Source organism: Periplaneta americana, chromosome 10 (assembly GCF_040183065.1).
Source record: "Periplaneta americana isolate PAMFEO1 chromosome 10, P.americana_PAMFEO1_priV1, whole genome shotgun sequence".
NCBI classification, from domain to species: Eukaryota; Metazoa; Arthropoda; class Insecta; order Blattodea; family Blattidae; genus Periplaneta; species Periplaneta americana.
This window is the reverse complement of record NC_091126.1, coordinates 85910637-85934600: the sequence shown is the minus strand read 5'-3', so window position 1 is coordinate 85934600 and position 23964 is coordinate 85910637. Positions and strand designations below refer to the sequence as shown.

Sequence of the window (23964 nt, the reverse complement as noted above, 5' to 3'; positions counted from 1 at the left end):
GACTTCGTGGAATTGCCACGAGAATCATAAGGTTTACTACACACGCGGTATAGACTGTATGAGAAGGGGACGTGCAGCGGATGGAGTATGCCTCTGATGTAAACACTGAGCAGTATACTGCGGTTACAATAAAACCTGATCCTGCATTCAAGAAATATAATGAATAATCACTGAAGTAGGAAACGTCTAAACATGTAAATACACAATTATTTTGTAGTGAGATATATTAACTCTTAAAATTTAATGTAATATACTTACATCGTCCTTGAATATGTGCATTGCAGTGAAGAGTTATGTACATTTTGAGCGACTGCAAAGTAACCTCCTTCGATGGCCACTTAAACAGTTTTTATATTGGGAAAATGTACGTTCAACAACACTCGATGTAATACGTACATATTTGAAGAACGGAAAGTCACTACTTTTTAGTACACCAACTTCAGACATCTTGTCGTGACCTGATAGTACATCATTTATAATACGAAGTTGTGAATAGGCAGAATTTTTAGCAATAATGATTCTCAATTTACATTTCACTTTTCCTGAAATTAGTGAATTGTTATTTTGGATAACGGTTTGTGATACTTTATACACTATATTAAGGGCTTCTGAGAGTTGTAGATTAGACGATTCTAACAGGGTGATGCTTTTGGACACGATTTTAAAATTAGAATAAATGAACAGAATATCTTCCAATAACTGTTCAGAAAGCAATGATTTTACAGCTGCAACAGCGGAACTGTCTGTGCTATCCAATGCATCAATTACCTCCATTATTTTGCCGTAATATTTTGCATAATTAACAGCATCCAACCACGTTCCCCAATGGGTCAAGACTGGCTGCGGGGGTAAGGATATTCCAGGGGCAATTGTTTGGAACAGCAACACTCTCATTGTAGTATGTTTGGTTGAATTCTTGTCTGCATTGAACAAATGTTAAGCTTTGACTATTCCAACCACAGTAATGCAAAAATAAGTGCTTACATAGGTATACATTAGCTGTAGCTGCTATATCTATTTGGACCGGTCACAATTCTTAACATGAACTGCTTATACTACACGACCGGGCGGTCGCTCACCTCCTCTATATTACCGTACATCGGCAACCTGATTGCATGCTGAGTGTGGCAATTCAACGAAGTCTAGTTATTAGTGTTGGCTTGAATCGTCCTGTTTATCTTACTTACATATGAGAGGCACACAAGTCGATATTTTGCTCCTTTGCAGCTTTTACCCATTCTACCCATGACGGATTTTTCAAGCCTTTTTTCGCAGGTTCCATGCGCTTCAGAAGTTCCTTACAACATACCATTGCAGCCTGAAATGTAAACGGAACGTTGAGAAATATTAAAAAAATTTAATAGGTGATAGAAATGTAAACTATTTCTTTACATTTGGTCAGATTTCTGATAGGGGAAAGACAATTAAGAATATAAATTTTTTAGGAAGATTTGATATATACAGAATGCGAAAAAAAAGAACTATTTGAAAAGAATTTGAAAGTAAATGAGAATACCAAACTCAATAATAAAATCGAAACAAACAAATTTATTTTAGAGAATATATGTGTTTAATATATTTAATAGGCCTAATATTCAGAATTGGGCCATTTAACATTACGGTAAGTCATACGAAGGAACAAGGACTGATACTTTTCTGAAATATGTCAGAAGTGGTATAGATCATTTTCTTCTGCAGCTACAATGCGATATGTTGTCTTTACGTTCTTTTATTAGACAAACGGCTTTCTTAGTGTTTGATAAGTTTTTTTTCTGCACTGATAGTAACTTATCCACGCGGAGGTGACAAATACATGCCATTTGTTAATGCTGAAAAATTATTGGTACAGAACTGCCGCCGCTTTCTTTTGATTGAAGCAGTAAAAAATAGACAGTGCAGTATTATAAGACAGCCTCAACAATGCCGTAATTAACCATGAAAGAAACGCAATCCCTCTGATGTCGCTTGTATAATAAATGGACGCGGTTACTACACTAACGTTGTTATCCTCATCCTCAGACTGGCATGCCGTAAATTTCGTCCTTTATGGCATCACAGAAGAAAATTAAACTGATGAAATGTCACGTACTAACCATAAAGAAGTTTCAGAAATGCAAATTCAAAGGAGACATGATGAATTTAGCAACGTAATGAAGCATCTACTTCTCCTTGATCTCAAAATAATTAGTTTGCTAAGCCCTTTTACTCTCTTAGTTTGCTGTAAATAACTTTTCTTATACTCATTATAAATGACACATTAAAAAGACCTGATAGTAGCTGAGACAAATGAATCGGGTGCGTTTTTGTTTGCTTATACGTACATATGCACAGAGTTCACTGGTAGTGGAGGTAGCAGTATTTGCACTGTTTGGAGAAGTTAGGTTGTTGGTGGGTTTGATGCTGACGAGATGTAGTGGTATTTCCAGAGTTTAAGCAACGACCTGAGCAACCTGAAATCATAAAATAGTGTAGGGTAGTTTCCAGCGTCTCCAGATAGGTTCGACTAAGATCTTCTTGGCGTATGCTACACTAGTATTATGAATACTTCTACTTCTAACGTTACAGTTATGTTTCGGATCGACATGAGTAGGCAGAAAGACATGATGTATTGCTGAGTGACGGATTGTATAAGGGAGGCATCATAGCTTTTGGCTATCGATGGTCTCCTAAAATCTACCACTGAAGTACAGGGCCTTACTGTGTGATCGAAAAGGACATGGACGGAGGTATCTCCTTTTCCATTTTCTTCCCCTTTATGCCCAAGAGCTGGATTATACTCTGTTCAATTTATTGAGTCTAAATATAAACGCAACTCACAAGCAAACATTCTGATGGGGACAGATAAAAAAGTTAATTTTTTTCTTCCACCATGTTAATAAAGTCAAAAAAAAGTGTTTATACAAATTTTGGCCACTGGATCGCAATTACGAGGCCGTCCAGAAAGTGATTTTCCCTAGGACCCTTTATAGAAAAAAAAAAGCACAATTGCATGGAAAGATTTATTGAAACAGATACAGCAATTGTTGCGCTATTTGTCAACATATTCCCCACTGGAATTAAGACATTTGTCATACCATGCGATCAATTTTTGTATCCTTGTTTCGTAGAAGTCAGCCGCCTGGGATCGGAACCAGCGTTTGACAGCCATCTGCAACTCTCTGTCAATTCCATGATATGACAAATGTTTCAATTCCGGTGGGGAAGATGTTGAAAAATAGCTCAACAATTGCTGTGTCTGTTCCAATAAATTTTTCGAATGGAATTGTGTTTTCTTTCTGTTAACGGCCCCTGGCGAACTTATTTTTTACGACCCTCGTAATTGCGTTCGAGTGGCCAAAATTTGTATAAGCACTTCTTTTGATATTATTAACATGGTGAAAGAAAAAAAAAGACTTTTTTATCTGCCCCCATTAGAATGTTTGCTAGATTCTTCGGATACCTACATTTAATAATTTAAGGAATTGTGAAGCTAAGAAAGTTGTCATTATACGTCAATTTCAGTAATGTAGTATGTAAAAGATCATTATTTCTAGCTACTGTTGACATAGTATAGTTCAGCCGTTGGGCATAAAGGGAAAGGGAAAAGATTCTGAAATTTCCAGCGAAAAGTATTACGATTTTTAGCAGCACATATGTAGGCCTACAAATAGGTAAACCATTTATATGTAGTTGATGAACCTAGCAAATCCAAGAATAAGGCCCAAGCTGTTCGATTATGGTAAGCGCGCTATGCTTAAACTTGCTTCTTCAAATAACATTTTACGAGACGTAAAGACTAGTGTCAGAGAAATCGAAGAAGCGATTCTGGCGAAATGTTTATTTTCGCATAACAGCATTGCTATTATAATGTCACTGATCGTATACTCCAGCAGTTTGAGAAGTTTTGTACGTGGACGCAGTTATTTTTAAATTATTCATTTGGTATTGCAAATTAAAAGTAACTTTTGGTTAGTATTCAAAATTGCATATAAGCTTATAACTAGGGCTGAGAAATATATGCCGTTATTCTACCAGTGCGCTTCGTGCGCCTCTAACTTTGAGTACGTCTAAGAGTTGGGGTGAGTTAACGGATTACACTAGTCTACAACATTTTTTGTGCCGACAAACAGAATGCTGATTATTACCAAGTCTGATGCGCTGATTACGAATATGTAATCAGATTTTGCCCATCACGTCAGGTTTCTGAGCACTGCAACAATGTTATATTTTATGAATAGCCATAAATACAGTGCGGGCGGGAAGTAACTAGGTATTATTAATTGGCTGTAGAATTTTTAATATCGATGGAACCATAATGAAAATTGTGTGTATATATATAAATCATTAAATAGAATTTGAACTTTTGTTCGTCCGTAGTATAGATGATGGCCGTGAGGGGCAGTTCGCGCAACAATAGCAAAGATGGTCGATCACCTATGTGTTCGCGAGAGTGCGCAGATTGCTGCTCTCTATGAAGTGTGGATTTCCGTTGTTTTCGTTCGAGATGGTGCCATATGGAGAAAGGAAGGAATGCCATAATCTGTCCAGAGACAACAAAGAATTGGGATCACGGATTCGGGGCATTATCACCAATGCCCCACGCAACTTCCTCCAGAAGACTGTGGATTCCATTACCGGCCGCTTGAGGAAATTGGTGGAAGCCACAGGTGCCTACGTTTAATTTTGATATATGCATACGTATTCCCATTTAACAAGGTACACATGACATAAATTTCAATAATTTAATGTTGTAAATATAGAATTTATACACATTTTTCAATACCTAGTATATATGTAGCAGCGCTTCTTTGGTTTCTATCCATTATGCCAAGTCCCTCTTCACTTGACACATCTGAATCATGGTTTGTTGATACTTGAAAGATAAGATAGACTTATAGGGTACCTGGTAATGAAAACAGAGACAGTCTGTACTTTGTTTAGCTCGAGTGTAGAGGTTTTGTTAGTAGTTGAGCTGTTCTGTGTGAAATGAAATGAAGAAGTAAAGGCGTAGTTTTAAAAACTTTCCGAACCAATGGTATGGTGTGAGCAAAAAAACCACTAAGATGATTGTTATTTCTGCTTACTCACTGTTACTGGATTTTCTTAAAAAAATAAGAGACTCATTCAGTATCCTAATCTCCCGTCAGCTATAAGACCAATACCTCACGGAGAAAATTTACCTGTTCCCATTCCACCTTCTACATACCAAGAAGAATCGGAATCTGACATAACGTCATCTGATGATGTGCAGCCCTCTACACCAAGGGATGACGTCTACATCCCAGATGAAGAGAGAGAAGAAAAGCCACATTTAATAACATAGGTAGAACTCAATGATTGGTATACGTGATTTGTACTTAACTAAACAGCTGACTGAGCTTCTAGGATCTCGTCTTCAGGAATGGAAGGTGCTGGATAAATATGCTAATGTTTCAGTATTTAGAAACAGAAATAAGGACCTATTACCATTTTTCATAGTTACAGATTCTGGAGTTTGTACATGCAGCGATGTAAATGGGCTGATGTTAAAACTAGGTATTGGACATAATGCTGAAGAGTGGCGCTTATTTATAGATGCTTCTAAAATTAGTCTGAAAGCCATTTTGTTACTCAATTGCAATAAATTTCCCTCCATATCTGTAGCATACAGCGCAGCAATGAAAGAAACATACAGTACAAAAACATGTATCGTATTCTTGAAGCCATTAAAGTATGAAAACCATTGTTGGCATATTTGCGGGATCTTAAAGTCTTCTACATGGAATAAAGAGTGGATTCACTAAATATCCTTTTTCCTGTACCGTTGGGACAGCCGAGATACTCAACATCACTATACAGTCAAGGAATGGCCAAGAAGAGAAGATTTCACTCCTGGAAAACATAATGTAAAATTTAAGCCTTTAGTGGACCCACAAAAAATATATCTCCATCCTTTACGCATTAAATTAGGGCTCATGAAGAACTTTATGAAAGGTATGGACACAACAGGCGAAGGTCTGAAATATCTAAGAAGAATATTCCCTAGTTTGAGTGATACAAAATGAAAAGAAGGAATATTCATTGGACCTCAGATTAAAAAAGTGATGGGTGACCAATTTTTTTTTTAGAAAAAAATTAACTCCAAACGAACGTGCAGCAGGGGACTAATTTAAAAGTATTTGAATGGGTCCCTCGGCAACAAGAAGGAAGAAAATCATGACGAACTAGTTCAGAATCTTTTTCAAAATTATAAGAATTTTGGATACAGGATGTCTGTCAAATTCACTTCCTACATTCTCATTTAGATTTCTTTCCTAAAAACTTGGGCGCAGTGCGTGACAAACAAAGGGAACGCTTTCATCAAGACATTTTACAGATGGAACAGCGTTATAAAGGGAGATGAGCTCCATCTATGATGAGTGATTACTGCTGGTTCATACAAAGAGAGAATACTACAACATACACAAAAAAGTGTTTTAAAGTGATGCCTGCCTTCCACTACATAAATGTAAATAGCCATTTACATCATTATAACATGAAGGATAGTTTATTTTTAGTACTAACACCACTATAATAGTGGAAGACTATGTTTGTGCATTCTGCATTAGATATTAAAAATGTGGAACTGCTTAGTTAGTATCGAACTTTTCAGAAGTGTAATAAGGGTAATAACTGAAAATCTGAGGGTGCTGCTGAAAAATGGGTTCCATTTTTGGATTCAGCATGGCAAATATGTGGATAGTAACAATGTTTCATTTCGGCACAATTTTCAAAGTTAAAATTTGTAGACTAGTGTTATCTTTCGTTCGTTTGAACTCATGCTTAACATCACGGTAAGTAATCTGTTAGTCCTTAGCATTTGGGTGGTTGAAAACCACTCCTTTCACTTCGAAACACAACTATCTGCAAAAGGAAAATTTAAAGACATTTTCTTTATTAAAGGAAAATTTCACTATTTTAAAGACATTTTATTTTCTGCCTGTAGAAAATACACCTAATATAACATTGACAAGTATCAGCTTTATTATTTCACTATATTAATATGATGGTGTATTACGTTTTTGATTTACATAATTTTTCATTTTATAATATTGTTGCAGTGAATAACAAACCACACTTTCAAATTTTCATAGGAGAATGATTGCCTGTTGCTAGAAAACACAGCCTTATATCTAGAGAACTTCGTTCCACTTCTGCAGAAATGAGGGAATATTTGAAATATTTTACACACGCATTATTTATCTCAAAATCTGTATCATTATTACAAATTTACTCATTTGAAATTAAGTCACAGATTTCGTCCTCGGCATCTTGCTATTATTCTTCTTTACAAGACGTTGAATGTTGCCTGTTACGAATAGCAGTATTCGGTCGTGATATAACCGATCAACTAAAGTTCACTGCTGAACGAAACAACTGAAATCCCCCACCCCAACGCAATTAAGTACTGGTATCTAAAGTCAGAGGCGCATGAATCGCAATATAACGGCATACGATTCTTAGCCCTACTTATAATATAATTTTGTTGTGAAATAATGTTATTGCATTTATTAAAAAGGTAAAGAAAAGTGTATATCGGGCGTTCTCAACCTGGTGCTCGCGAGCACAATGATATTTAATGTTCTCGTTATGCGAGTCAAAATGTGCTCGCGAGCACGAGAGCTCCTGAGGTCCTTTTTTAAATTCAAACTTTATTTTACTTACTTACTTACTTACTGGCTTTTAAGAAACCCGGAGGTTTATTGCCGCCCTCACATAAGCCCGCCATTGGTCCCTATCCTGAGCAAGATTAATCCATTCTCTATCATTATATCCCACCTCCCTCAAATCCATTTTAATATTATCTTCCCATCTACGTCTCGGCCTCCCTAAAAGTCTTTTTCCCTCCGGCCTCCCAACTAACACTCTATATGCATTTCTGGATTCGCCCATATGTGCTACATGCCCTGCCCATCTCAAATGTATGGATTTAATGTTCCTAATTATGTCACGTGAAGAATACAATGCGTGCAGTTCTGTGATGTGTAACTTTCTCCATTCTCCTGTGACTTCATTCCTCTTAACCCCAAATATTTTCCTAAGCACCTTATTCTCAAACACCCTTAATCTCTGTTCCTCTCTCAAAGTGAGAATCCAAGTTTCACAACCATACAGAACAACCGGTAATATAACTGTTTTATAAATTCTAACTTTCAGATTTTTGACAGCAGACTGGATGATAAAAGTTTCTCAACCGAATAATAACAGGCATTTCCCATATTTATTCTGTGTTTAATTTCCTCCCGACTATCATTTATATTTGTTACTGTTGCTCCCAGATATTTGAACTTCTCCACCTCTTCAAAAGATAATTTTCCAATTTTTATATTTCCATTTCGTACAATATTCTCGTCACGAGACATAATCATATACTTTGTCTTTTCGGGATTTACTTCCAAACCTATCGCTTTACTTGCTTCCAGTCAAACTTTATTGTATAGCCGAAACAAATAACTTAATATTCCTATCCATCCATTAAACTATTTTAACGATCTAATAGGCCTCCCCGTATTTCATGGTGTATAACTCCTTCCAATCCAATGTGGACTTAATCTGACGAATCAAGATTATTCAAGAGAATGCTATGGCTGCTCGTGAGGAGCTTCAATTGAATATATCTCCAGCCCTCCTTAGCGCTTAAATATTTGTTTTAAAATGACTATTACACTCTTACTACGTCATACTACTTTTGACCAATAAAACGGTACGAAAGGAGACATATTTCAACCAATCATGGCTGCTTATCGCACAATTTTATCGCGTCCCTAGCATTTGTTTAATTTTATCGCGTCCCTAGCATTTGTTTCTTTGTTTGCCAACATTTGAAACTGCGCTGGTCTGGACGTCAATATATATATATATATAATTACAAACCACTCCAGTCGATGCACAGCGGTTTCAAATATGACTCGCATTGGCATTCAAGAACAAGAATTAATAAAAATCACTGATCATACCTATGTATCTTCTGAAATCCGATTTACAAATAAATGAAGAGCACCATTTGGAAATCCTGAACAAGTTGAATACACCATGTAGGCCTAAATCAACGAGTTCCACTTCTATTACGCACACGTCCAATATAACATCAATTGAACCACCAACCACATTCAAATTTGAAAATTGTACATTCAATAATTATTCCTTTTAAAATTATTCATTCGGAAATTCTGAATAAGTTGAATACACCATGTAGGCCTAAATCAACGAGTTCCACTTCTATTACGCACACGTCCAATATAACATCAATTGAACCACCAACCACATTCAAATTTGAAAATTGTACATTCAATAATTATTCCTTTTAAAATTATTCATGTTTATTTTTTATGTCATCGTCGTTAATTAAAACTTTTCTAACACTTGTGTATATTAGTTAGGTTATGTTGTAGCTTCTGCTATATGATATTATGGATAGTCACGTATCAGAGATTGTTTAATATTAAGATTTATTGAAAGTCATCTGTCAAGTGACGTTGATTACTAGTATTCGGATAATTGAAGTGGAATGTTGCATTTTAATAAAAATGAAACTGAATCAACAAAGCCTTCTTGACTAGTAACATTGCCATCGTGTATAATAGATCGAAAACTTCTCGACGAGAGGGCATTGCTCACTACTGCCATCTAGCATGCATCTAGCGTAATATTTGTAATGCTGAGATGGTACAATAATACATTTGAAGACAGTTGTATTTTCGTAAGTCAATTAATATTTTATTGTATTGGAGTACTTCGTTACTTCTAATCTTTATATATTTTCTTCTAATCGTGTAATAGTCAATTAAATCCCACTCGAGTTTTGATTTTCTCTAGATAAATCAAAACGTCTAGTGAGATTACTGTTGATAAATTTATAGCCTTTGGAGGGGGGCAGAAGATACAAAAAGACTCCAAATAATGTAGAGTGTTTCTTCCAAATGTCTGGCTATGTTAGGGACAACTAAGATACGCGAAAAATTTGTCTCACTTATGAAATATCTCAGGAATAAACCACGATCATGATTAACTGATTCACATCTGCATGACTGTTTCCCTTTGGACATTACTAAAATTCTGAGTGACATTCGACTCCACCTGCACTGCGAAATGACAGAGTTCCTGTCAATGTGCAGACTTACACCTACCGCCATTTCCTTTTCGTCCTATCCTGTGATCACTTTAATCACATTCCCCTCCCCTCGCTTATATGGTACCTAAGAGGTTATATCCATTTTCGGCGTTTCCCGTTCAAAATTTTCTAGAGCTCCTTCAGTGGATCAGCGTAATCCGGAGTGAGACAAGTGGCCAAGAGGCTTGGAGCTCACATATTCAGTTTCGTTCAGCCCGAACCCTTTGCAAGGGCGCGTTTTGTGTACCTTTTAAATTTCTCTTCCAACTTCTCCTCTTGCAATTCAATTCAAATTCAAATTCAAGGATATCATTACCCTGGTGAGTGTTTTAAAATGTTGTTTATTTATTTCATTTATATGTTAATATAGTGCTATTAAACCTACTCGATTTCATGGTGCTCGCTTACTTAGTATCGCGTGTGGACAGTGCTCATAATATTCAAAAGTTTGAGAACCCCTGGTGTAAAGAATTACACTGAATAACAAGAATTTTGCTCCGACTTAAAACAATGTGTCCCTTAAGGTTTGATGTGAGCTGAATCCGAAAATGCATCTCTTTTCTTCGTATCACGTAAGGTTTTTAAGATATACTATGATTTCACTTTTCGATAAGCGCCCCCACAGGAAAAATCTGGGGCGGGTTGGGGGTGTAAACCAAAACAAAAGCAAATGCATTTTGTGAGATTATGACTTATTTCCGTTTCCGTTTTCTTATGGTTTTTGGCATGTTCTTTTGTACTTTAAATAAATAAATAAATAAATAAATAAATAAATAAATAAATAAATAAATAAATAAATAAATAAATAAATAACTAAATAAATATTGGTGCCTTCTATTAAGTAAATTTCATAACAGTTCAAAGTGAGGTCTACTCAATGAACAAACAAGGGTGTGGTTTCCAGTATTTAAAGAAACGTTTATCAGTTTGAGTGAAGGCAAATTAAAAGAGGGCATTGTCATCGGTCCACAAATTCACAAAGTTATGGCTGCCCTTTTGTTTGAGGAAAAACTTTCCGTTACAGAAAGAATGGTATGGCGCGCTTTCAAGACGTTTGCTCAAATTTCCTTAGAAATTCTAGGGCTGAGAACTAGCTACATAGAAATTGTTGTAGGAACCATGTTAAGTGCATATGACAAAATGGAATGTAATATTTCTCTCAAAATACACTTTTTACATTTTCATTTGGATTTCTTTCCTCCTAACTTCGGAGCGATAAGCGACGAGCATGGGGAAAGATTTCTTCAAAAAATATCTGAAATGGAAAGGCGATATAAAGGAAGATCATCATCCAGCATGCTTGCAGACAATTGTTGGTTCCTTGTAAAGTACAGTCCCGGGTCTAGTTATGCACAGGAGTTATCCTAAAAATTATTTTAAATGTAAGTTCAAATTCCGAGATTTTTCTATTATATGCATGAAATATATTTGTTTTTTTTTTGTTTTAAACCATGTAACATCATTTTTGTATCAAGTACACATTTTTGAAGTATTATGAGGAATTTTGAATCCCTAGTGTGTTGTAATTTTAACAGTAGCAGTGTAAAATTAAAAACAAATACGTTTTTTTAATGACAAATTCAATTCATTTTCCCCAGAAAGTGGTACGTGATGGGGAAATATATATTTTAAATTCAGATTTAGGGCACACATATTAGTAATATTCACCTATTTTTATTTCGGAGCAAGACAAAAAGTGTCCACACCTGTGGAGTAACGGTCAGCGCGTCTGGCTACGAAACCAGGTGGCCCGGGTTCGAATCCCGGTTGGGACAAGTTACCTGGTTGAGGTTTTTTCCGGGGTTTTCCCTCAACCCAATACGAGGAAATGCTGGGTAATTTTCGGTGCTGGACCCCGGACTCATTTCACCGCTAAATAACCTAGATGCTGATACAGCGTCGTAAAATAACCCAATAAAATAAAAATAAATAAATACAAAAAGTAAAAATTTGTTGTTCAGTGTAGTAGTAAAAGTAGTAGTAGCAGGAGCAGCAGCAGCTAGGGGCGGGTTAGGGACGACCCTTCAGGATGTCGGCTCGACTGTAGCCTATTGTGCACTCCGAATTATGGAATGAATGAGTATGAGGTGTACCAGCCCACCGGCTGCATGAGACCCTCACTCGCTCACCCAATGAATCTGAGATAATTTGAAGTCAGGATAATGCAGTTCAGACACTAGTGAAATACTTCATACTTATGTGTAGAAAAGAGTGAATAAGTTAATTGGATAGAAAACAAAGTTTCAAAAAATTTCTCTCATTTCTCAACATTCTTCTCTCTCCCTTTTGTGGAAATAATCGACTAATATTGTATGTGTGCTACTGGCTTTGAAAAAACTAAGCAAACGAGAAAAGAATGTGATGGATTTATTTTATCTGTTTTTCCAAATTCTTTTACGATGTTTGTTACCTTGGTATTAATTCCTTGCCCACATTCTATTCCTCCATGACTTACAGCCACTGATCCATCAACAGCATAGATAGATACCAGAGCCTGATAATTGAAGAGATACTCGATATCGAACTTCATTACTGAAAGTGAAATTCCTTTCTTTTTCCATCGTTCATTCTGAAACAAAAAATTCCAGCGTGAAATATTATGTTAGTATGTATGTATCTTTGAATATTAAAAAAATTGCAATCTTTAAAATCTATTTTTTTAAGTTACTAGGCTTAAATCGCAAAGAGACACTTAAATTCTGGAATATGAAAATATTTATTTAGAATTTCGGACTTAGTTATTACATCGACGTGTCTACACCTGTGGAGTAACGGCTTGCGCGTCTGGCCGCGAAACCAGGTGCCCCGGGTTCGATTCCCGGTCGGGGCAAGTTACCTGGTTTAGGTTTTTTCCGGGGTTTTCCCTCAACCCAATATGAGCAAATGCTAGGTAACTTTCGGTGCTGGACCTCTGACTCATTTCACCGGCATTATCACCTTCATTTCATTCAGACGCTAAATAACCTCAGATGTTGATAAAGCGTCGTAAAATAACCTACTAAGATAAAAAATACATCGGCGTTGAACTGTGTGAACGACCAACAACTAAATTTTATCGGCACATTAGGAAAAATGAACTCTCTTCATTTCCAATATATTATACAACACAAAACGCAGACTAAAAAAAATGTAAATTATGGTTTATTTAACAACGCTCGCAACTGCAGAGGTTATATCAGCGTCGCCGGTGTGCCGGAATTTTGTCCTGCAGGAGTTCTTTTACATGCCATTAAATCTACTGACATGAGCCTGTCGCATTTAAACACACTTAAATGCCATCGACCTCGGCCGGGATCGAACCCGCAGCCTCGAGCATAGAAGGCCAGCGCTATACCAACTACACGACTCGCAGACTAATATATTGGATAATTTAACATCAGTATATATTTTATATTCATATACGAGGATCTCGCTGTCTTCATTGAATAATCAATGACTATAATATGTAATCATACATTATTGGAGAAAAAATCGTTCAGGCACAGGCTCTCAGCTTTTGCTGGCTGAGCGCCCTTTCATGTTACATATGGTCATTTATTATTTATTGAAGACGGTGAGGTCCTTATATATGAATATAAAGTTCTGTATATATCTGTGTTAATAGTGATTAAAAAAATGTTGTCGAAAATGACCATAAAGTAATTTAATTATGCGCTCCTGCATACATGACTTATAGGTCTAAAATGCAGGTAGACCATTGATGAATCGGGTTTCGGCATGGCTGACATGGAAAGAGCGCTCACCGCGCAAACGATGATTGGTCCTGGGTTCGATTTCAGGTTCCGGAATGAATTTTTCTCCAATAATAGGTAACTTCAGTACTGTGAAGTAATATATATTGTGAGATGAATATAATCAATCAAGTAAAGAAAGTAAAAGAAATTTATGGAAGATTTGTGCACATCACGTTAATAACTGAAGCGGCTACTCAAAAAAGGGACCCAAAGAGCAATTTTTATAATTAACTTTTTTCTATTTTATTTTACATCTTTAGAAGGCGTAATAGGCCAGTAGAAAAAGACACTAGTCATAGTTATAATCCCAGCAGAAAACATATTGAATATCTCGGTTGTTAGAAGAATGGCCCAATTATTGCTTTTGCGACCTTATTGTAACAATATCTTGTTTCAGTTTCTAGAAGAACGGTTAGTCATTTGCAGTTGGGACACTTCTGCCAGTTTCGATTCATAAGACCATTATTTCATTAATTTAACTAAGTTAACAATATGGTACATTTTGTAGTTTGGAGTTCCAGTTTTCTTAGTATGACCACAGTCTAGTATATACAATCACGAAGCTTGAGTTGTGGGGGTGCTAGGATCAATAGATTGTGCCGGTACTATTTCAGATTGTCTGTAATGAGGCGATATTAGCGATCCTAGTGGTTAGCAACTATCTATGGATGCATATTTACTACGTATTGAGCTTCGTGACTGTATATACTAGACTGTGGTTATGCTAGATTGTGGTATGACGGCTTATGTGTTTAAATTCACTTTATGAATTAGCTCCAGATTTGTTTTGTGCTCAAAGTACATTAATAATAAGAATTTAATAGGAATTTTATTTCTAAAACAGTAATATTCTATAAGGAGGGCTCAATTCCGTTATTTCCAAAGTATAATTGAACTCTTTTCAAACAGTCACAGAAAAAATAAAATTATATATCTTCTTGAAACTACTCTAATATATGGTTTTATAGAATTAATTTTATGTCGGTATTTGATGTTAAGATACTCAACTTTTTTCCTCGTGTACAATTTTAAAATGACAAGTTAGTTCCTTCTTTGTATAACCGCTTCATTTAACTAAGGACATAAACGATGGAAACTACAAGATTAATTTTTGTATAAAATGGCGTAATAATAAAAAAAATGCTCACAGTGAAAAGTTAAGTGACGAGTTTATTTCTGAAATTATAAATGAATACTAATAAAATAAACGAAATATTTTGAATAGCCACTTAAGCCTTGGTTTTTCTGAACCGACGCATGCGACGTGCGAGGTGCGAGGCCCGCCTATCACAAATCCGGACTACACGAGAAATAGTGAGCTGTTTCTATGACTGCGAGATGCGAGGTCTGCGCATCTCACAACTATAGAAACCACTCACTACCTAACGTGTAGTCTGAATTTGTGCGAGGCCCGCCTCGCACATCGCATGCGTGGGTTCAGAAAAACCAAGGCTTAACAGGTATATACGTCGGCCGTGGACAACAGATAGGGGAAGAAATGAACGAGGTGACTGACCATACAATTTCCAGTCTAAAGATAGGCCTATAGGCCTAACTAGACGTAAAATTACAATGAAAAGAATGTAGTGTGTTAATGAGATTATGCAAACATTTAAGAGAGATGCTCTTTAAAGTCTTGGTTTTTCTGAACCGACGCATGCGAGATGCGAGGTGCGAGGCCCGCCTCGTACAAATCTGGACTACACGAGAGATAGTGAGAGGTTTCCATAGTTGCGAGGTGCGCAGACCTCGCATCTCGGAGCTATAGAAACCACTCACTCTCTATCACCTCGCATCTCACATCTCGCATGCGTCGGTTCAGAAAAACCAAGACTTAAGGAGGAAAAGGGAATCAGGGTAATCCAGGTGACCTCAAAGTAGGAATGTCAAAATGAAATGGTCCTTAGAAAATGATAGAGTTTACTCGTTACATAGTTGCTTATGTGTTCTGTCTCAACTAGGTGGCCTTTAAATTAATGAGATCATTAAACAATTATGAATGTTCAGATATGAGAAACTGTTAAATCTAGAGTCCCTTGTTTCTAAACATGCACAGTACATTATGTGACTCAGCTATTGGAGAATAGTGTTGCAGTGAGATTATTAAGAAGTACAAAGACAAAATGCATGGAAAACCCCTGCGTGGCTGAGTGGTCAGACCTCCTACCTGTTACGCAGGAGGTCAGGGTTCGAGTCCCGGCCAGGTCTGGAATTTTTCATTGAAAGATCCATAGTGACACTTATGGCGGACAAGGTAAAAGTTGGGTTTCTTCTCGGGGTTCTCCCGTTTTTCCCCATATTAGGCATTCATCATTCCGTCACCATTTCTTCATTTCGTCATCATTCCATGTCATTTTCCGATCACCGGCTGGCGAACGCACGCAGGAGGTTAGCCTAGGGACGAGGGAGTTTGCTCGAAAGTTGGATACACGGTGAACCTTAGTGTAGTCAACCGGTGTGGGTTTGGGAATGCGCTTAGCTTGACGATTAGCACAATAGATTGTAACAGGTCACAGTGCTGGGCCATAGTGCCCCCTCCAATAAATTCCATAACAAATGCATGGATGCATGGAACGAAACTGGAAGTATAGATTATCCTTAATTATGATTTTTCACCATTGTTTAAAATTAACATAGCTATGTGGACCCAATTTTTATAGAATAATTTGTATTAGAATTTAACCATACTCAGGTTATGTCATTAAATATCGTGATTAAATATCATATAAAGTTAAAGTAATAAATGCGGATGGGGGCATGGAGGTAGAGCTCTATACTTTCATGACTACGATGAGGTGATGTGACCGTCACCACACTCCGACCGAATTTTAACCTCAGGAAAGATTCGGTACTCAATTTGACAAGACGTTGAGAGAATCCCGAAGCCGCTCTGAAAGTTTGGCAACGAGAAAATTCCACCGTCACTCAGAATCAAACTCGAGACCTGTTAGTCCCTAGACCGGTCATGTCAACTGATGTCCATAGGCGCAAGCGCGCGCTTTGGAGCTCAAGAAAGCCTGAGCGCTTTACAGCGGAAAGAAAAGAGAGACGAAAGAGCTAGTATATGCCGCTTGGTCGAGCTATATACAGGAATGACCAGCACTGATTCAAAGGATAAAGGGAAGAGAACTTATTGAAACTATATCCATGTTAATGTTTAGATTTGTCTGAGAAATATAAGTACATTGTAAGAATGTAAGTTTTAATTTTAATGCTCATTTTTCACAAGTTTGCTTTTCGTTCAAAAGAAATATTTTCTCAACTTTTTTACAGAAAAGTGAAATTTTCAGATATGTTTATTTAGTAGCCTTATAGGTACTCAAACAATGTTTTCGTAAATCTGATATATCGTAAATACGTATTACTGAATATAGTGTATTGAAAATGTTGAATACATTCGCATGAAAAATGTTTGTACGGAAATGAATTAACAAAGCAACTACTGGGTTACATCATAAACAGAAGATATGTGGCCATGTGTTGGTAAAACGTCAGCTCTATAGCTTCAGCAGAATTCGAGAAAATAATTTAATATTCTGATGGGAAGTTGCGCACCATTATCACCTTAAAAGCATAATGCGATAACAGTTTTGTTATCTAATATTAGATACAGTTAAATATATACATAGATAACTTCGTTTTGTACTAAAATATTTGGTTTGATTAGTGTTTTTATTACTTTTGTAAGGCTAAAGACACCACCAAATCAATAATAAATTCCAACTTATTATGTCATACTCAATCTCTTTCTTTGGGATATCACTTTCTTTATAAATGATGTGTTTCATTCACTCAGTACAGTATAGTTGTACTATTATGGAATTTATGTGAATATTCCTACTTAACTATTTATTATGTTATTAACTTTTAAAACACAACTGCAATATTAAGAAACTGGTGTTAGTACTTTTGTTTTACAGACAATATATATATATATATATATATATATATATATATATATATATATATATATATATATATATAATCTCAAACAGAAAGAAGCCATATAAAAATAACGACATAAAATTTCACGTTCCGTTTGAAGTTTGTGCACCACTGTTTTCTTAATCCAACAGGCTGCTTATTCATATACATAATCCTTCCTCCTTCCATACCTAGCGCTTGATGCCCTCGCATGACGCCAAGGTCAGAAAAATGCGCTTGCTTTGACATCACTGCCCTAGGCAGTTGCTCTACCAGTCTAAGATCATACAGACTTCGAATAAAAATGTTCGTATAATTCCTGTTCGTAGCCAACATAAGAAACGAGACCATTACAAAAAAATTGTTAGTTCGTTAGAATTTGTCTCATACGTCGTCTTGGATATTCACATTCTCGGAACATTTTGGTAAATCACTGTTGAATTGAAATGCACAAGTAAGGGGATCTTCTTGCTGTGTCCATTGAGAATGAAACATAATAGTTTCACATTCTAAAATTTGGAATTATGCATTTACGTGAAACTTGAAATTTTTCTAGGAAATGGGAAATATTTCATATATAAGAGAAACAATTTTGTTCTTCTGTCATTGTCAGAAGTCCAATATTCACGGATATTGATTGGAAATAATTTCTTCCGAGTTTTATGAGAAACAAGTCTAAAATAGTACTGGTGGTGGTGGTGGTGGTGGTGGTGGTGGTGGCGTTGGTGGTGGTGGTGGAGGTGGTGGTGGTAGTATTATTATTATTATTATTATTATTATTAGTAGTAGTAGTAGTAGTAGTAGTAGTAGTAGTAGAAACACTACTAGTAAAGTCCCGACGTCATATCAGTATAAGGACATAGACAAATCATTTCCAGGAATTGGGCTTCAAGCTCTGGACTGACTAGAGTAATGCTTGTAGTTGAAAAGATCGGTTGAAAAGTGTTTTACTCGTGATTATACCAGTTCCATCAATATTACAAACTGTATTCCAACAATACTCTACAGTTCAACCTACTTTTCCTTTCATTTTATACAGTTTCATGGTAATGCGTACGAGCTTCGTTGATAACAAATGGAGATGACCAGCAAATTATTGATTTTCTGTACAACGTTAATGAGTGTATCTCTGGACTGATGAGCGGTACCTGTTGTCGTATCAGGTGTAATTATTACTGGACATGAACGGTCGCCAATTATATTTTGTCTCTGAATGAGGAACGACTCATGTCCTTCGAAGGGGAATGCTTCCTTAGTATTCGTGAAATGGTGTTGCTAGTCGGGGCATTATGGGTGGCTCCCTATTGGTGTTTTTAGTGGATTATTTTACGACGCTTTATCAACTACTATGGTTATCTAGCGTCTGAATGATATGAAGGTGATAATGCCAGCGAAATGAGTCTAAGGTCCAGCGTCGAAAGTTACCCAGTATTTGTTCTGAATGGGTTGAGGGAAAACTTCGGAAAAACCGCAATCAGTATTTGAATCGTTTGTTTCAGAAACAACACTTCTCCACTGTTTGACGGTATATGAGTTGTTAGCACAATCGCAATTACCGACTGAAATGCTACAGTTTTGTGCAGAAACAACACTTCCATCACATAACTGCTGCTTGCAAACTTAATCGAAAGTTTCCGTTTTGTGCAGTAACAACACTTATCCTGGAGAGGTGCTGTTTCTGTTCTCCACAAGGAGAACTGCTAGTTTCCTCCAATAGTACTATTCCAACATGGCGTCTAGTAGTGATGAGGGAGCTGTTTTTTCCGTAGTGAAAAAACGAAAGAGAGGATTTAGAAGTGTTGAATACAAACGAGGACATGTGAAAAGAGGAAGAGTAAAGGGGTTAGAACATATCAACTATACTTCTAAGGTGGTCGCAAAGAAGAAAATTGGAAATGATTGCAAGTGAGTATGCCACAGTATTAATGTTTACCTGTTCAATAGCGTTGCTGTTGGTATGAAAATCATACGTTGCAATGTAACATGATTCATAATATGTTGAATCCATATTTACTCCTGTTATACTTTTCGTCACATAACATAATCTCTCTTTCCTTCAGGTGTAAATTGAAGTGCTTTGGAAGATTATTGGAGGGGGATCGAGAAGAAATATTTACAAACTTTTATGCCAAAGAAACTAAAGACGAACAGGATTCGTATTTACAAGCATTAGTGGAAGTAGTGCAAGTTAAAAGGAGACGTCCGCAGGGAGATGAACCAAAGAAGCCACGTTCGCGTAATTTCAAGTATTATGTGACATATAGTTCTGGACGACAACAAGTGTGTGCCAAAGCATTTCTAAACTTGCATGGTGTGACAAAGGGTCGCATTCGTGTCGTCTAACATCTTTGTTACTGCTTAGAAGATCTCCAAAGGATTTGAGGAGTAAAAACACTTCTGGAAATGAAACTTCTGGGGAAGTGTGTATATTAGTGGAAGATCACATACGCTCATATCCAACCAAAAAATCTCACTACTCATCAAGAGAAGTAGAATATATGAGCGAGAGGTTAAATTAATATCACATTAATGCATGCCTCCTTTATGGAGAAGTATCCTGACCAACAGGTATCCTACTGGTTATACCGCAAAATTTTTAAGGAACGATTCAGTCTATCATTTGGGAAGCCACAAATGGATACCTACTGTACATGCGAACAACTATCGGTAAGGATGAAAAGTCCATCGCTGAATGATAACGCCAAACGTGTAGCAGGAGCAGAGTTTATTGTCCATAAAAAAGAGCCAACAAGTTCACCAAAAAAATGGAATACTGTTCTAATCTCTGCAAAGAAGACAATGAAACTTCTTCAATATGTATAGATTATAAGCAGAATTTGCATCTGCCAGAGATACCTGTGCAGGAAGCATTCTATCTCAGGCAACTTAATGTTAATGTATTTAATATACATAACTTGAGGGATAACACAGCAAAATTGTACATATATCACGAGGGACTGGTTAAAAAAGGTCCAGATGAAGTCTGTTCATTTATCTTAGGTTACATAAGCAACGAGTTACCAAACACAACAAAGTACCTACACATCTTCTCTGATAGCTGCCCAGGTCAGAATAGGAATAACACAGTTGTTCGATTTCTCCAAACTCTTGTTACTACTGACAGATTAAAAAAAATATACCATTATTTTCCGATTCGTGGGCATTCCTTCATGCCCTGTGATCGAGATTTTGGTGTTATAAAGAGGAAGATTCGCATATCAGACAGAATCTATTCAATAAAAGAATAGATAGAGTTAATAGTTGCATCAAATAAGAACAACAGATTCTCTGTTCAAATGATACAAACTGCAGGCATTTTGGACTTTAACCATTGGTGGAAGACCTATTTCAAGAAGTCTGTTCTGTCCATTGAGTCCATGGGAAGAGGAGTGAAAAGAGATCAGAAAGTAACGTTTCATGTGAATGACTTTATGGAGTTCCAATATGAAGTGGATCATATCTCAGGAAGGAACTTTATTGATGGACTGACTGTTCACACTTTCAAGTTGTTCCTTTCTAGAAGTGTGCTTCCTATGCTGTCCAGTGTTCCTGCTTATCCACATGGCTATTATCAGACATTAAGAAATTGGAGCCATACATTCCAACAGAATATCATGATTTTTATAATGAACTATATACTTGGCCAACGACATCAACTGATGACTAATCATGGTGATGCAAGAAAACATACTAAGGAAGAGTAATGTTGTGTGTATGCTTTGATGCCATCATGAATTTATTATTGACATAATTAAAAATGTCCTGTTTGACAGAAACTTAGTGAACTTCTTTTTCTTTGCAAGTAATATTTTCTGCATTTTAAGTTGTGATTATTAGGCAGGTTATGCTGTGAAGTTTGAATGAATGGGTTTAAAACATGTTCTCTAACTTATATTAGCATTTCTATATTAATTTAAGTTTATTAACATTGAGAATCTACTTGTTGTTCTTGTTATTCCTACTGTTTGTTTCAGAAACAGCACATCTCCTCCAAATTAAACAAATTCTGTAGTTGTGGGTATTGAACTCATTCAAATAAGCAAGATGTCAGGATGTTTGTATTTAGTAAATGATCAAATGAAAAAAAATACCACAAGTGTGAACAATAAAATATGCCTTACAGAACGTTTTTTCAATTTCCTGAAAAATGTTACTTGAGGGAGAAGTGCTGTTTCTGAAACAAATTATTCATTTGGAACCGGGCCCACTCGTTTCACGGTGAGTCATGCTAACCGTTACTCCACAGCGGTGTATTCTATTGATGTTCGCGGTGGTTCAGTTTGTGTTATCTCGTGACCGTTATGAACCTGCCTGCGAGGCTGTAAAACTGTTTGAAGGATTACTCGCTCTTCTGTCCTGAGGGTTGTACGTATAATGGACTTACCTGACGTGGCTTACATACGGATGGGCATTTGTTTGATACCTCTTTACGCTTACATACATATAGCAGTGGAATAAAAATAACTATTAAGCCATCCAAAAATAGCAGTAAGATAAGTAGTAGTATGACAATAATAATAATAATAATAATAATAATAATAATAATAATATTAATAATAATAATAATTGTTACAAATATTAAATAGGGGTACAAATATGAAATAGTGTGATATACGACCTGAGACGTGTTATATTCTAGCGGAAGCCTTCGAAATTACGACGCACTGATGCTCTCTTTCGCAGGCATGTGTTAGTTTGCAGTTAGAAGCTGAACTGTTGAGACGTTTATCGTTATTGCGTTTTCGAGGGAAGTGAAAATTTTGGCAGTAAATTCTTTTCTGGAATGTAGCTATATTGTTATTCCTCAATATTATAAATATTAATTATGTATATTCTTAAAGAGAGATAATTTACGTTTATAGCAATGTATGTTTAATTGATTTCGTCTTTAAATTATGATATGTTTTGAGTTTATGACTTTCAACATCAGTGTGTCACAAATATGAAATACTAGTATTATTAGTATTCCATCTTTATGCCCTGGTTTTCTGTTTCGTTACTAGTGTTGGCACCTATAGGAGGAAAGTAAACCTCACCTTCCAACAAACGTAGAAAACAGTGGAATGAAAATGCAATGCAAGACGTCATAAAACAAGTTTCTTGAAAAAAGTGACAGACGATTCATCTAGATTCATCTATTATGTTTGGGAAAACACCTTCTAATGAAGATGTTGAATGCTTTTTATGTGCTTTTCTTAGTAGAGACCATTTTGATTTTCCACTTTAATAAATATTGTAACTTGTTAACAGAATAAAATTCCATATTTGCACCTCCATTTTTATAAAAGAAATTAAGCTAAATTCTTTGAAACATTTTATAACATCTTACGAACTTCTAAGTCCGATGTACCATTCACAGGGACATTCAGCAATAAACAGGCGAGTACAGGTTCCAAAATGAAAAAAACAAAAACAAAAACAAAAACAAAAACAAAATGACATTTGTAACACTTCTTCTAATAATAACAACAAAAATATATTAATAATAACAATAATTTATTTTAACCTGATTGAATTCATCTATACTTCTTTTTCTTTCACTATAATCTGCCAAGTTCTTCAGCTCTTGCACCATTTGTGGAAGCATAGGGCAATCTTTGGACATATTCCGAAGTCTGATGTCTATGGGGTCCATGTTTAGAACTGTCGCTATGTGTTCCATGATGTTCTCTATAGCTGCAATTCCCTCACAGTTACCTGTGTAATATGTTGTATTCATTAATAATAAAATTAATGTTGTGTATAACTTATTTATACATAAAATATACTCTGTTATGTTTGGAAGTATATGAGAGTCTGACCACGGGGATTGAGTTTCTTTTTCGTAAGAAATGAGATTTATGGTGAGTAAAATGACTGTCGGGATACATTATACAGTTGATTAGAACAATATTGTATAATGTCCTACATACCTACAAAGCATTGTGTGATACTGACTCTCTTATTTGCTTGTTAACCTATGTTAATATTTTTCAAATTAAATAGAATATATTTTTCTGATGGAAGTTTTACACTCAACCTAAAGTAACAATATTTATGAGCTATGATTTCATTAATACTTGAATGATTTCCTTTTTTAGTTTCTGCTCTCATGTAATTTGCTTTATTTTTTCGCAAATGTAATTTAATGAAAACATAACACTACTACCCATTCGATAAACACAAATTTAATGCCAAAATGTTCCATGAAATATTGTT

General features: G+C 35.9%; 1 protein-coding gene across 1 annotated transcript in view; it reads right to left on the bottom strand.

Moving 5' to 3' along the window:
* Positions 1 to 1187: 1187 nt before the first annotated feature.
* The window catches only part of LOC138707855 (uncharacterized), a 153200-nt gene continuing 130423 nt past the window's right edge, over positions 1188 to 23964 (bottom strand). Inside the window, exons 19-22 of the mRNA XM_069837840.1 lie at positions 23273 to 23463; positions 12519 to 12677; positions 2322 to 2450; positions 1188 to 1318 (exon numbers count right to left, since the gene is read on the bottom strand). Of these exons, the coding sequence (XP_069693941.1) occupies positions 2430 to 2450; positions 12519 to 12677; positions 23273 to 23463 (371 nt within the window). The 3' untranslated portion in view covers positions 1188 to 1318; positions 2322 to 2429. The remainder of the gene's footprint in view (positions 1319 to 2321; positions 2451 to 12518; positions 12678 to 23272; positions 23464 to 23964) is intronic.